The 15,818-nt window shown below is 37.8% G+C and overlaps 1 protein-coding gene across 2 annotated transcripts in view; it reads left to right on the top strand.

Moving 5' to 3' along the window:
* The window catches only part of LOC128649926 (uncharacterized), a 433,711-nt gene that overhangs the window by 283,951 nt on the left and 133,942 nt on the right, over window positions 1–15,818 (top strand). For both annotated transcript variants that reach the window (XM_053703485.1, XM_053703484.1), the window contains exon 7: window positions 11,885–11,968. In XM_053703485.1, coding sequence (XP_053559460.1) covers window positions 11,885–11,968 — 84 coding nt within the window. The remainder of the gene's footprint in view (window positions 1–11,884; window positions 11,969–15,818) is intronic.

Raw genomic sequence — 15,818 nt, 5'->3', positions numbered from 1 at the left:
ACTAGAACTGCTTGTGCAATGCTGAATGCCGACAGGGTATGCTGTCCGCATTCAGCGATGTCTGGCGGACATGATACGCTGCAGCATATCATGTCCGCCAGACTTTGCTAAATCGGCCCCTAAGAGTTGAGGAAAGAAAGAAAAAAGAAAGAAAAAAAAGTTCAAATACAACAGGTGGAGTCAATGAAATTATCTTCATATCAAGTTCTTTCTGAACATATCCTAGAAGATGTTGTATACATTTTATCAAAAAATTGAGGAGAAAGTTAGAGCTCAGTCATATATAGTCATATAAATAATATCATCTCATGTGTCACCTACTTGATTGGGGCTATGTAATCCGGTTTCTGTTAAAGGGACATTAAACACAAAGGGCCAAATTACAAGTGGCCAATATTGTTGAACTGCGCTAACATTAGTGTGCAACTTGATATTACAAGGCCATGGTAAAGCATGTTAAGCAGAGAACAATTATATTTGGAATAACAACTCCATCAGAGCCAATATAAAATTATGGCTTTGCTTCGTAGGTGACATAGTCATCTGGGATGGAAGCGAGGACATCATTAATTCTTTTGTAGAATATGTTAATAATAATCGATTGAACTTATAATTTACTGGGAAATTTGATTCAAGTAAAATTGAGTTTTTAGATGTCAACTTGTTCCATGACTATGGTAAAATTGCCACCATTTTGTACAGAAAAGATACAGAGTCTAATAGTTATCTACATGCTGGTAGTTGCCATAATAAGAAATGGATGTATAATATACTATTTGGACAATTCCAACGTCTGTGACGGAATTGTACCAAGATGGAGGATTTTAATAGAGAAGCAAAAATTCTCAAGCTTAAGTTTGGCGTTAAGAAATATCCAGCGGACATTATACAAAATAGCTTTTGAATGGCTAGGAACCTGATCAGAAACAGTTAATTAGGAATAAAAATAACTTTAAAAAAAACAGACGTTGGAAAATCAAGCTTTATTCCTGACCAATATAATAATAGAGGAAATATGATAGAGAAGATTATTAGAAAACATTGGGATGTTTTAAAACCGGATGAACTCCTGCAAATAGTATTAGAAGAAAAACAGAGAGTTATTTTTAGGAGGAATAACACTTTAAAAAATGATTTGGCACCTAATAGGTTAAGACTAGTCAAAATTAATTAGTAGTAAGAAATGCACTTGGCTGAATTATAACATGGAAAGGAAAGGGTTTTCAAATAAAAGAGAAGGAAGTGTACAGTTTGCTAGTTAGTAGATGGGTATAATGAAACATTTTCTTCCAGTTATATTGGACGAAAATTTCATAATAAGTCCCATTTAACATGTCAGTTTAGTATATCTTTTAGACTGTTCCTGTCAGAAAAAGTATATAGGAAGAACTAAGAGAATGTTAAAAAGACTAAATTAAACACATAAAGAATATAGAGATGCGATTAAAAACACACTGAGTATCGGACGACTTTAGGATACATAATAGGGACTTTAGTGGACTAAAGGTAAAAGCCATAAAACATGTATGGAGAAGAGGGGGGGGGCTGAATGTTAGCCTTAAGAAAGAGGGAAACCATGTTAGCCTTAAGAAAGAGGGAAACCTATTGGATCCACACTCTAAGGACCCTATAACCTATTTGAATGAATAGAGAAGTGGATCTTAAGGCTTTTTAAATTTAATCTAAATGGTCCCTTATCCCTCTTAGCTTTACCAATAGTTATGTCTATTAATTTAAGTAGATTTAACATAATATATTATCATTAGTGATGTCGCAAACCTAAAATTTTGCATTCGCGAATGGCAAACGCGAACTTCCGCAACTGTTCGCGAACGGGTAAACCGGGCGAACCGCCATAGACTTCAATAGGCAGGCGAATTTTAAAACCCACAGGGACTCTTTCTGGCCACAATAGTGATGGAAAAGTTGTTTCAAGGGTACTAACACCTGGACTGTGGCATGCCGGAGGGGGATCCATGGCAAAACTCCCATGGAAAATTACATAGTTGATGCAGAGTCTGGTTTTAATCCATAAAGGGCATAAATCACCTAACATTCCTAAATTGTTTGGAATAACGTGCTTTAAAACATCAGGTATGATGTTGTATCGATCAGGTAGTGTAAGGGTTACGCCCGCTTCACAGTGACAGACCAAACTCCCTGTTTAAAGGGACAGTCTACACCAGAATTTTTATTGTTTTAAAAGATAGATAATCCCTTTATTACCCATTTCCCAGTTTTGCAAAAATAACACATTTATAATAATATACTTTTAACCTCTGTGATTATCTTGTATCTAAGCCTCTGCAAACTGCCCCTTTTTTCAGTTCTTTTGACAGACTTGCAGTCTAGCCAATCAGTGCCTGCTCCCAGATAACTTCTCGTGCACGAGCACAAGGTTATCTATATGAAATACATGAACTAACACCCTCTAGTGGTGAAAAACTGTTAAAATGCAATCTGAAAGAGGTGGGCTTCAAGGTCTAAGAAATTAGCATATGAACCTCCTAGGTTAAGCTTTCAACTAAGAATACCAAGAGAACAAAGCAAAATTGGTGATAAAAGTAAATTGGAAAATTGTTTAAAATTACATGCTCTATCTGAATCATGAAAGTTTATTTTGGCCTAGACTGTCCCTTTAACGCACCGCAAACAACCGCAAACAGTCCATTTGCACAACCGCAAACTCCCCATTTTTTTAAATCTACACTACTGTTACACCAGATATGAGTTGCACTGGGGTGACACTGTGCCCTGGCAGGCAGGCACTGAAACGCACACGTGTGAAGGAAACTGACTGGTATTATTTAACACAGTCAAAAAAGTGTTTTTTTTTTTTAAAATCTACACTACTGTTACACCAGATATGAGTGGTGGCACTGGGCAAGTGGGCACAGTATATGCTGTAAGCCTGACACACACGCTGGCAGGCAGGCAACTGCAATTAGATTACACAGGAAAAAAAAAAGCAGATGTTCTAGCCCTAAAAAGGGCTTTTTGGGGTGCTGTCCTTACAGCAGAGATCAGATGAGTCCTTTAGGACTGTAGTGGACACTGATTACACTAGCCTAGCTATAGATTTCCCTATTCAATCAGCAGCAGCTACACTGTCCCTCCTCTCACTAACAATGCAGCTTCCGAATGAATCTAAAATGGATGCTATCCAGGAGGTAGGAGGGTCTGGGAGGGAGGGTCTGATGCTGATTGGCTGGAATGTGCCTGCTGACTGTGAGGTACAGGGTCAAAGTATTACTCAATGATGACGAATAGGGGGCGGATCGAACATTGCATATGTTCGCCCGCCGCGGCGAACACGAACATGCTATGTTCGCCGGGAACTATTCGCCGGCGAACTATTCGCGGCATCACTAATTATTATACAATGTTTTAAAAAGTTAGTGTAGGATTTTTCTACACTAACCTTTAACAGATTTAAAGGGCCCTTGTTTTTAAATAAAACATTCTTTAAAAGTGTTTTATTTTGTATATGTTTTAGGAATTCCATTGCATCTATATGTCTATGGGATATGTTGCTACGAATTGTATGTGTCATGAATTTTCGATACGCTATGTAGAGTATATATATATATATATATATATATATATATATATATATATACATTATATGTATACATTGTTGTCAGTATGCTAATTTTATTTTAGTGATTTTTTATGTGGGAAGCAGTACTGTTAAAGGATGGAACTGAAACAGCCCAACTATGACTTAGTGACGTTGAGATAAGGGGTGGACTTTTTATAATAGAACTATAAATTTGAGAACAGAAAGAGGAAGGCTTGCATTGCCTCTGATGAAGCGGAGTTGCGTCCGGAAAAAGTGTTAGGCACGCCCCCTTTCACGTCACAACGTTATTACGTCATCACGTTTGACATGATTGACTGATTTCAGCTTTGAAGTGGCGAGCAGCAGACGGAATCCTCATTTACCAACTGGAATTAAGCTCAGTACCTAGCTACAGTTTGTCCCTACGCAGAGAGTGCTGATGTTTATCTAATCTGGGAGGATCCCCCTCCACTTGCTCTACACCATACTCCATTAGTTTGAGGGTCTGTTTTATGATATTGGGGATTGGGCTCACGTTATCTTTTGTTCTTTCACTACTTATTAAATATTACCGCACTTAAAGTCCTGTGTGTGCTTCTCTTTGCTCTTATTTTTTTAGAGACCATTATTACCTCAAGTGGCCATCAGGTTATTGGAAGCTGCCAGACTTGACACATAGGGGTAGATTTACTAAGCAGCGGATGCTATCTACCCCTCGTACTTTCCAGCTCCCCGAAAATGTAAGTTAAGAAGCAGTGGTCATAAGACCTCTGAGGTGGGGGACAGCAATCAGCCCGATCTGATACGATTGGGTTGATTGACACCCCTGAAGGGGGCGACATTGCACAAGAATTTCATTAGAAATGCTTGTGCAATGATAAATGCCGACAGCGTATGCATATACATATATACACATATAAACACATAAATAAACATGTATATACATAGACACTTATGAAGCCTTCCCAGTCAAATACCTTGAAAAATTCAATCTTAAGTTGTGCCATCTGGAAAGCAGAATATATATGTATACAAAATTGCCATAAAAATAAACAACAATAACAAATCACCCTGATATATCAATAAAAAAACAATCTAAATGTATGGTAAACAAGTTCATACACTGTATATTAGTAGTTGTAAAAGTCTTACAACATTGACACTGACGAGCTGCCTGGACACTCAAGGACCAGGCAGCTCACTGTAGTGGGATATGGTTCGTCTTCCATAATCATCAATCTGTGGCTAGCAAGCATCAACAGAAGAGCCACATGGTGAAGTATAGTTGTGTCAGGAATGGTAGATGATAAAAAACAATAGATGCACTCACGTGTAGTATTGCACCAAGGACAGGAGGTGCAAACAAGGCAAGTTGGATTCTCACAGTCATCTAGCGGACTGATATCCCACAAATCACCAATGGCAGTGTCAGGCTCATATTTGTTAAGTGAGAATAGTATATATATATATATAGCAAGTGAATACAATTAAAACTGCACATTTTCCATGCTTGGAGGGAGAGAGTTTCAACCAACCTGCAGTCCAAAGTTTCTCTCCCTCTATGTGAAAAAGCTTTATAAATAAACATGACTTTCATTCATATTTTTTTTTTCTTCTTACTAATAAGAAAGTTATCATCGCTATTCTGTGTAAATCCGAGCGTCTCGTATTCCACCCGGCTCCTTATCAGCTTTTTTATGACAATTTTGTTTTTATCCTATTGCAATCCATGCCATTAGGCGACCACAAGTGGAGCACATCTGCTCCTCAATCAACAGCACATGCGCAATTTACTATCCAAAGAGAGGAGTTACAGTAAAGTTACAGTAAAGAACTAAAAAAGAATACACTAATTGCACTCACAGATGTAAATATCATATAGATATGTTGATAGTTCCAATATATTAAAACTTAACTTTTTTAGAAGTTTTAGGGCATATAAACAAAAAAATATTAAAAAACGATAAATGGGTATAATGTGAGGTTAGAGAGGGGAAACTTCTGAAATTAGCGTAATATGATGAAGATATGGCGGTGATAAAGAGAAACTTTTGTACAAAAGGGAGATGTACTGGATTTTCCATTTAGAAACCAGGTGGCCTAAATTCCCAGTATGATTTGATTAATTACTGGGAATAGGCTTTGTATCAGGAAGCATTCCTTATTTCTGTTCCAAATTATATCACACACTAAAAGCTTATATCACTATAGTCCATTTAGGACTCACCATTAAGTGTAGTGCAACCAATCAATCTTCCGTTTGCAACAATAAGTTGCTTAGAGAGCAATATGCAGACATAATTTGAATTGTTGTGACGTTTTGGTTACTCGGATAGTGAGCATTTGTCTCTATATCATTATATTTATTTATTTTTTATTTATTATCATATATTTTCTTACCATTTATTTAGGAATTGTGTATTGAATAGTCTTTTCTCAAATGCATTCAAAACTATTTTTGATTATTGTGTGATTTAACCGTTGCTGTCATATGTTCTAGGTAGACTATAGTATTTACTAATACTTACACACTGCTTAGTACAGCATAGGGTTAACAACGCCTATTAAGTTTTAGACCAGTCACAGTTATGGAAGTTCTTTTTAATCTCCCAGCTGTGTGTGTCCTGAATGAGCTATGACTAAGGCTACGGCCAAAACGCGTAAGCTTTACCACTAGGCGTTTTTTCACCCACTTTAACATTTCTCCATGTTGATCTATATATGTTTTTAACGCAACTTTGGAATAAACCAAGTTTTACATTTTCGATTCTTGGACTTCTTCTTTTGGAAGATATGATTACAGCACATCGATTTTCTGCATAAATGAGGTACAGTACTAGGATAATTAGTGGGGGTCTGAATTCGGACCCTTATTCCACTATATCGATTGCATCAATACAATGCTGACTATTCAACTAGTATTAGTGTGATACACTAAAATGCCAAAGTCCCTCTTTTATTATCTTGTTCCCACAACTAGTAAATCTCACTCTTTTGAAACACTTTGTATTACAGAATAAGTTAATACTCTATTTTGTGTTTTTATAGAAAACTGGCACCAACACAGAGAAAGTGTATCCTCAAGTGCTGTAAATGTGTGTTGTGTTCTCTGTGACAATTTTTCTCATTTCATATCTTCAGGGCACACTAACAGTCCAGCTTTTCATGATTACTCTGTGTGAGAGCAAATTAATAACCATGGTTACTTAGCTAATTTTTTCACCTTTGCAAGTTGCACCTAATAAAGTGGCCAGTGAGAGTGTATGTATGTATGTATGTATGTATGCATGTATGTGTATATATATATATATATATATATATATATATTATTTTTTATTATTATTTCTTTCTAATGACACAAGTCCACAGATCATCTTATTTACTGTAGGGAATAGGCAAAGAGCACCTTATTTACTGCAGGAGGAGGCAAAGAGCACCACAGCAAAAGCTGTTAAATACCACTCCCCCTACCCACAATCCCCAGTCATTCTCTTTGCTTGTATCAGTTGTAAGGAGGGGTAAAGTTAGGTGTCTGATTCTTCAATCAAGAGTTTGATATTTTTTAAGCAGAGCAAGTTTGCTCTGGTTTTCTTTGGGGTTTAGCCGTAGTCCATGTCAGTCTCTTCAGTAGAGCAAGTGGTGGCTTTTAATCATTTGGGAACTTGTGGGGTATAATCCCCACTGGGCCTCCCAAGTAATTTCATGCTGCCCTTGGTTGAAAGTTTGAGTAAGTTTACTTAGCCTTTTATTTTTTCCACAGGTCCATGTGAGGTAGGAAGCCCCTCTCATACCAAGTGAGCTGTCCTGTTGCCGGACAGATTTTTGAGGTAAGTTCCTATTTCTTTCCCTGTTTTGATATAGGAGAATTTGGCACTTTGACAGTTAATTCTGTCTAAATATACAATCAGCCTTCTAGGTTAACGGTTTATTGTATGGCAGTTTTGCAGGCACTGGGGTATGGCTCAGTTTATTATGTTTTCACTTTGGTGTACATGTTTTTTGTTTGTGTATTAATGGCTACCGGGAGGTTTGTTAGCCGACGCCCACAATAGGCGGGCTTATTTGAGATAGCAAGTGCATTTTTGGCACCCTTTTTAGCTGTTTCCTGTTGTTCCTGGATGTTGCAGCTCTGTTGCATAGCTCCTCAGAGGTGGTTCAGTTTTCTCTCCGGTGCGGCTGTATGGGGGTCCGGATAATTTTCTGACTTTGTTTCCGGTAGCAAGGAGGTCAGGTAGGCATCTCAGCAGAGCTTGCTGAGGTGTGGAGGTTGCCTGTTGTTTTTTTGTGGGGCTGTTGCTCTGTTTATATTTAAGTTTCTGTTTGAATTTCAGGGACTATAACCTTTGTGTCTCTTTTTGCATTTATTTTGTGAAAAATTGTTGCTGCAAGATTCATTGTGCAGTTTATTTAAGGATTTTCTAGTTTTAAAAAAAAAAACAAAAAAAAACCTAATGTTTTTTTGTTTCATTAAAATTCTGATTTTAACTTAGATTTTTTTTATTGATTAAGGTTTTTTCCTTTGGAATAAGATGGACCAAGAGGCCCTATGTTTAAATACTAATGTTGAGCCTCCTATCTCTTTTTGTTCCTCTTCAAATCAGTCTTGGAATAAGGAGAAGCAGTCCAGGAAGCCTGTTGCTGACTCAAAATCAGCAAGAAGGGTCTTCCCCTGATCTGGGAATGGATCTTGTGGGGGGCAGACTCTCTTTCTTTGCTCAAGCTTGGGTTCAAGATGTTCAGGATCCCTGGGTGGTAGATATCATGTCCCAGGGTTACAAACTGGAGTTCAAGAATTTTTCTCCCAGAGGCAGGTTTCTTCTCTCCAGGTTATCTGTAAACCAGATAAAAGGAGAGGCGTTCTTACGTTGTGTTCAGAATATTTCCGACATGGGAGTGATAGTTCCTGTTCTGGTTCAGGAACAGGGTCTGGATTTTTATTCCAATCTCTTCGTCGTTCCCAAAAAAAAGGGAACTTTCAGACCTATTTTAGCTCTCAAGAGTGTAAACAAGTTTCTCAGGGTTCCGTCTTTCAAGATGGAAACTATTCATTCCATTCTTCCTTTGGTTCCGGAAGGTCAGTTCATGACCACAGTAGATCTAAAGGATGCGTATTTGCATATTCCCATTCACAGGGATCATCACAGGTTCCTAAGATTTGCATTTCTAGTCAAACATTTTCAGTTTGTAGCTCTTCCTTTTGGTCTAGCAACAGCTCCCAGAATTTTTTCAAAGGTCCTGGGATCATTGTTGGCTGTGCTTCGATTGAAGGTTGTTGCAGTGGCTCCTTATCTGGACGACATTCTAGTGCAGGCTCCATCTTTTCAACTAGCAAACTCCCACACAGAGTTGTTGTTGTCGTTTCTGCGCTCCCACGGTTGGAAGGTGAATTTAGGAAATAGTTCCTTAATTCCGGCTACAAGAGTGGTATTTTTGGGGACCATTATAGATTCTCTAGAGATGAAAATTTTTCTGACATAAGCAAGAAAGTCAAAGATTTTCAATACATATCTTGCTCTTCAGTCCTTTCCTCGGCCATCAGTGGCTCAGTGCATGGAGGTTATTGGTCTGATGGTTTTAGTCATGTACATCATTCCGTTTGCTCGGTTCTATCTCAGACCTCTGCAGTTATGCTTGCTCAGGCAGTGGAACGGGGATTATGCGGATCTATCTCCAAAGATTGTTCTAGATCAGATGTCCAGAGATTATCTTCCATAGTGGTTGTCTCAGGACCTTCTCTCTCAGGGAACTTGCTTTTGCAGACCTGCCTGGGTAATTGTAACCACAGATGCCAGTTTGCTGGGTGGGTGTGCTGTCTGGGATTCATTAAGGGCTCAGGGTCTATGGACTCGGGAGGAGTCGGTTCTTCCAATAAATGTTTTGGAATGAGAGCAATTTTCAATGCTCTTCTAGCCTGATTCTCAGTTGGGGGCAGCCGGAGTTGTATCTCATGGCATCTCGTCAGAATGCCAAGCTCCCCAGGTACGGGTCGAGGTCAAAGGATCCTCAGGCTGTTCTGATAGATGCTCTGGCAGTCTGGCATATGTGTTCCCTCCGTTTGCTCTTCTTCCTCAGGTCATTGCTCGGGTCAAACAAGAGAGGGCATCAGTGATTCTAAATGCTCCGGTGTGGCCTCGCAGAATCTGGTTTGCAGATCTGGTGGAGATGTCTTCCCTTCCACCTTGGCGTCTTCAATTAAGGAAGGACCTGCTTCTGCAGGGTCCTTTCTTCATCCAAATCTTGTTTCTCTGAAGCTGACTGCTTGGAGATTGAACGCTTGATTCTTTCTAAGCATGGTTTTTCTGAGTCAGTCATCGAGACTATGATACAGGCTCGTAAGCCTGTGACTAGGAAGATTTATTATAAGATTTGGCGTAAATATTTGTATTGGTGTGAATCCAAAGGCTACTCCTGAAGTAGAGTTAGGATTACTAGGATTTTGTATTTTCTCCAGGAGGGTTTGGAGAAAGGTTTATCTGCTAGTACCCTGAAGGGTCAAATTTCTGCTTTATCTATTTTATTGCACAAGCGCCTGGCGGATGTGCCAGATGTTCATTCTTTTTGTCAGGCCTTGGTTAGAATTGGGCCTGTGTTTAAGTCTACTACTCCACCTTGGAGTCTTAATTTGGTTCTTAGAGTCCTTCAACAGGCTCCGTTTGAACCTATGCATTCTTTGGATATTAAGATGTTATCTTGGAAGGTTTTGTTTCTGGTGGCTATTTCTTTGGCTCGAAGAGTTTTGGAGATTTCAGCCTTACAGTATGAATCACCTTTTCTTATTTTTCACTGTGATAAGGTAGTTCTGCGTACTGCCTTGGGTTTTCTACCCAAGTTTGTTTCTGATAAGAATATTAATCAAGAGATTGCTGTTCCTTCTTTGTGTCCTAATTTTTCTTCTCATAAGAAGCGTTTGTTGCACAACCTGGATGTGGTTTGTGCATTAAAATATTATTTGCAGGCGACTAAGGATTTTCGCCAGTCTTCTTCTTTATTTTTTGTCTTTTCTGGGAAGCGTAAGGGTAAGAAAGCTACGGCTACTTCTCTTTCTTGTTGGTTGAGGAGTGTTTTTCGCTTGGCATATGAGACTGCTGGTCAGCAGCCTCCTGAGAGAATCACGGCTCATTCCACGAGGGCTGTTTAAGCTTCTAGGGCTTTCAAAAATGGAGCTTCTGTAGATCAGCTTTGCAAGGCTGTGACTTGGTCATCTTTGCATACTTTTTTTTAAAATTTTACAAATTTTATACTTTTGCTTCAGCAGAGGCTTCTTTTGGGAGAAAGGTTCTTCAAGCAGTGGTGCCTTCTGGTTAGGTTAACTGTCTTGCCCCTCCCTTATCATCCGTGTCCTCTAGCTTGGGTATTGGTTTCCAACAGTAATTAAGATGATCCGTGGACTCACCTTGTCATTAGAAAGAAAACATAATTTATTCTTACCTGATAAATTTATTTATTTCTTGACATGGTGAGTCCATGGCCCGCCATGTTTTTCAGACAGTTTGCTTTTCTATAAACTTCAGGCACCTCTGAACCTTAGATTCCTTCCTTCCTCCTTTCCCTTTGGTTGAATGACTGGGGATTGTGGGTAGGGGGATTGGTATTTAACAGCTTTTGCTGTGGTGCTCTTTGTCTCCTTCTGCTGGTCAGGAGTGATATTCCCAACAGTAATTAAGATGATCCGTGGACTCACCGTGTCAAGAAATAAATAAATTTATCAGGTAAGAATAAATTATGTTTTTGGGGTGGGGTGTTCAGATAAGTTTACTTGAAATTGTAGGGTCTGATATTTTTTCAGCAAGTTGTGCAAGATGGTAGTCACTGGCAGCACCTACAGGGCTATTTCTATGTGTAATGCTGCACATATGCTACCACAGACAAAGGATGGTTAGGTAATTTCTTACTAGTTGGCAATAGAGGAAGTTTCTGTTACTGATAGCAGGCAGGTGGTCAGCTTCCATATTGGTCTTATTGATTCTATTGGTCCTGCACCCAAGTGTTTGTCTCTGTCAGCAAGTGTAAATACTACTAATTTACAATTGTTTGCTACCATACATACTCAGATATATCTATGTCTTTACATGTTTTGGTATTATGCGATAAATTAAAGCTCCACTTGTAGTATAGCCCATTATGTTTAATTACCGGTGGAATCATTTTAAAGTACCTTTTGCAATAGGATTGTCATTTACATGAGATCTGTGAAAAACTATGCAGTGTTAAACACTGAACATCACAGCATTATACATGTGATTTTTTTTTTCATTATGTAATTTTAGTATTAAAACTTAGTTTTAAGCCAAATAGATAATTGAATTTGTATTTTTTTTCTAGTCAATAAATCTCAAGCGAATGAGCAAGGCAAAACACAGAGTGCTACACAGAGTAGTATGCAGACTGCAAAAACAACGTTTGATGGTGAGTATGAAGCAATTCCATTGTTTTAATAAATGCTGTAAAATTCTAACCACATTCATTTGCAGTCATAAAGATCATATATTTTAAAACACACAAGCAACAGCAAAAACCTTTATTAATACCTATGTTTAAGGTATCCTTCAAATGTATAATGGCTAGGAAATTCCTAGTCTGAATTTCTAATAATTTAACTCTATACACCCACCCAAAGCAGTGAATAGAATTTGTTTCACCTATCTGAAGTAGGCATTGCGGTCTATGTGAACTGTGTGTTCTCTATCCATATATATGTATATACTTATATACATATATATTTATGTGTTAATATGTGTATATAGACATATAAGCACTAGACATGTGCAACGCTAAAAAAATTGTTTTGTTTTCATTAGTTAAATATATAATTTCATTTCTGCAAATTAGTTTAGTTAAGTTTAAAAAAAAAATTGTTTCGGCAAATTAGTTATGTTAAATCGTTTTTTCGGATCCATTCTTTATTCATATTCATTATTCTATTCTAAAGTTTAGAATAGAATAATGCATATGAATAAAGAATGGATCCGAAAAAACGATTTAACTAAACATAACCAATATGCTGCTGATTGCCGAAACAAAACTATTTAAAACCGCTGCCGCCGCCACCTATATTGCCGGCACTAAAAAAAGCTATTAACCCCTAAACAGCCCCCCCACATCGCCAACACTAACTAAACCTATTAACTCCTAATCCGCCGCCCCCCAAATAGCCTACACTAACTAAATCTATTAACCCCTTAACCGCAATTCCCTGACATTGCATACACTAACTAAACCTATTAACCCCTAAACCGCAGTTCCCCAACATCACCAACACTAAATAAACCTATTAACCCCTAAACCGCAGTTCCTTGACATCGCCGACACTAACTAACTAAACCTATTAACCTCTAAACTGCAGTTCTTGGACATTGCCAACAGTAACTAAACCTATTAAAGGGACATGAAACCCACAATTTTTTTTTCATGATTTAAAAAGAGAATGCTATTTTTAAACATCTTTCTAATTTACTTCTATTATCTAATTTTATTCTCTTGATATTCTTTGCTGAAAAGCATATCTAGATATGCTCAGTAGCTGCTGATTGGTTGCTACACATAGAAGCCTCGTGCTCACCCATGTGCATTGCTTTTTCTTCAACTAAGGATATCTAAAAAATGAAGCAAAATAAATAATAGAAGTAAATTGTAATGTTGTTTAAATTTGTATTCTCTATATGTATCATAAAAGAAAGATTTTGGGTTTACTGGCCTTTTAACCTCTAAACCGCCATACACCCACATCGCCAACACTAACTAAAACACTAAACAAACATATTAACCCCTAAACCGCCGCCCCCTACATTGCAAACACTAACTAAACCTGTTAATCCCTAAACCATTGCACCAACATTGCAACAACCGAAATTAAACTATATTAACCCCTAAACCTAACACCCCCTACCATTAAAATAATTAAAATAGACCTAAATTAAAGTTATAATTATTAACTAACTACCTATTTTAAAATAAATACAAACTTACCTGTGAAATAAAAATAAAACCTAAGCTAGCTACAATATAACTATTTACTAACTAAAGAAAAACACAGTATGTAACCTGTCAACCCCCTGATGTGTAAGCAACTTTAAAAAGGAAAGCCTCTACAACTCTCCAAAGGTAAAATACATATAATATATAAAAAGTGCGCTAAGAAGCAACATCATCAACCAGATGGAAATTTCAATTAATAATTTATTAAGGACAATATAGTAGTAATTCCTCTATGCAGTATAATCAGTCGTGGCATATACGATCACACTAATCTATTCATACAGAAGAAAGATAAAAAATGTGGACCAACGGTGGTATAAAAATACTAAAAATAATATATATATACTGTATATATATATATATATATATATATATATATATATATATATATATATATATATATATATATATATATATATAATGGACTCAGTCCAAAAAGGTAAAACGGCAATCTCCAGGGAGTATAAACTCTCTAGGTAGTAGGCAGCGTGTATATTGCAGTCTTTAAATATATCTCTGTGGATCACAGTGAAAGCAAAAGTATCCTCTAAGTATAGAGCAGCGTATATATTACTGTCTTTGGGTGTATCTCTTTTAATCACAGTAGATGTATATCTCTGCTTGAATGTCACTTGTTTTAATTGTCCACAAGATGGTATTTTGAAAGGGAAGATTGTCTTAAAATGCTGCTATAAACATTCCTCTTAGAGCCGTATTTAACAGTGTTCTAAGTTTGGGATATATGGTACCTCTAATTCCCCCAGTTTAATGACAACTATTAATGGTAAGTTTACCTTGTAGTAGTTGATGTACTTTTTTTTTTTTTTTTTATACATAGTGGCACAGCCAGACAAAGACGCCATGATTCAGGGTTTACCTAGATTTACAGATGGACCAATTTAGTTTAAAACAAGATGACTTACTTAAATTAGCAGTTGGATGGTTTCATAGACATAAGACCGTCACAAAGGTGGATGGTATACTTAGGTTACCCCTCTGTGTATGATAAGGGTAATAGATATATAATGGTGTTAGGATGTAAAGTTGTATTATTCCAAATAGGATAGACCAATCCAGTATAAAGCTATGGTATATATTGTTTACCCGTTGATCACTATTTAGACTTAACCCTACTAGGCAAAGCAGGATTGTATCACCAAGACACGATTAAGTAGGGATGCTATGTTATGTTGGTTATTTGGTATCACTATGTTGATAGTTTTATACAGGCGATGTAAAGGAAATCGGATTAAGACTATAGAATGTAGTCCTTCTCAAAGAATTGCTGTATAACTAATACAGGGGTGCTTTTTTTTGTCTTTTTTCTCTTCTTTTCTCTTTTTTGTTTGTTTTGTGTTTTTTTTTTTTATTACCATGGGAGTGATCCGCCCAGTTCCAAGAGCGGAACAAGGGCTAGGTTTTTACTCCAACCTGTTTGTGGTTCCCAAAAAAGAGGGAACTTTCAGACCAATCTTGGATCTCAAAATTCTAAACAAATTCCTCAGAGTACCATCTTTCAAGATGGAGACTATTCAGACTATTCTTCCTCTGATCCAGGAGGGTCATTATATGACTACCGTGGACTTAAAGGATGCGTATCTACACATCCCTATTCACAGAGATCATCATCAATTCCTCAGATTTGCCTTTCTGGACAGGCATTACCAGTTTGTGGCCCTTCCCTTCGGATTGGCCACAGCTCCCAGAATTTTCACAAAGGTGCTAGGGTCCCTTTTGGCGGTTCTAAGACCGCGGGGTATAGCAGTGGCGCCTTATCTAGACGACATCTTAATTCAGGCGTCGACTTTCCAACTAACCAAGTCTCACACGGACATCGTGTTGACTTTTCTGAGACCTCATGGGTGGAAGGTGAACATAAAAAAGAGTTCTCTCGTCCCTCTCACAAGAGTTTCCTTCCTAGGGACTCTGATAGACTCGGTAGAAATGAAAATATTTCTGAAGGAGGTCAGAAAATCAAAACTTTTAATCACTTGCCGAGCTCTTCATTCCATTCCTCGGCCATCAGTGGCTCAGTGTATGGAGGTAATCGGACTCATGGTAGCGGCAATGGACATAGTTCCTTTTGCCCGCCTACACCTCAGACCACTGCAACTATGCATGCTCAAACAGTGGAATGCAGATTTATCTCCTCAGCTGCATCTGGACCAGGAGACCAGAGATTCTCTTCTCTGGTGGTTGTCTCAGGACCACCTGTCTCAGGGAATGTGTTTCCGCAGGCCAGAGTGGCTCATAGTAACGACAGATGCCAGCCTGCTAGGCT

The sequence above is a fragment of the Bombina bombina genome, chromosome 2, assembly GCF_027579735.1.
Source record: "Bombina bombina isolate aBomBom1 chromosome 2, aBomBom1.pri, whole genome shotgun sequence".
In the NCBI taxonomy this organism is placed as follows: Eukaryota; Metazoa; Chordata; class Amphibia; order Anura; family Bombinatoridae; genus Bombina; species Bombina bombina.
This window is presented reverse-complemented; position numbering and strand designations above follow the sequence as displayed.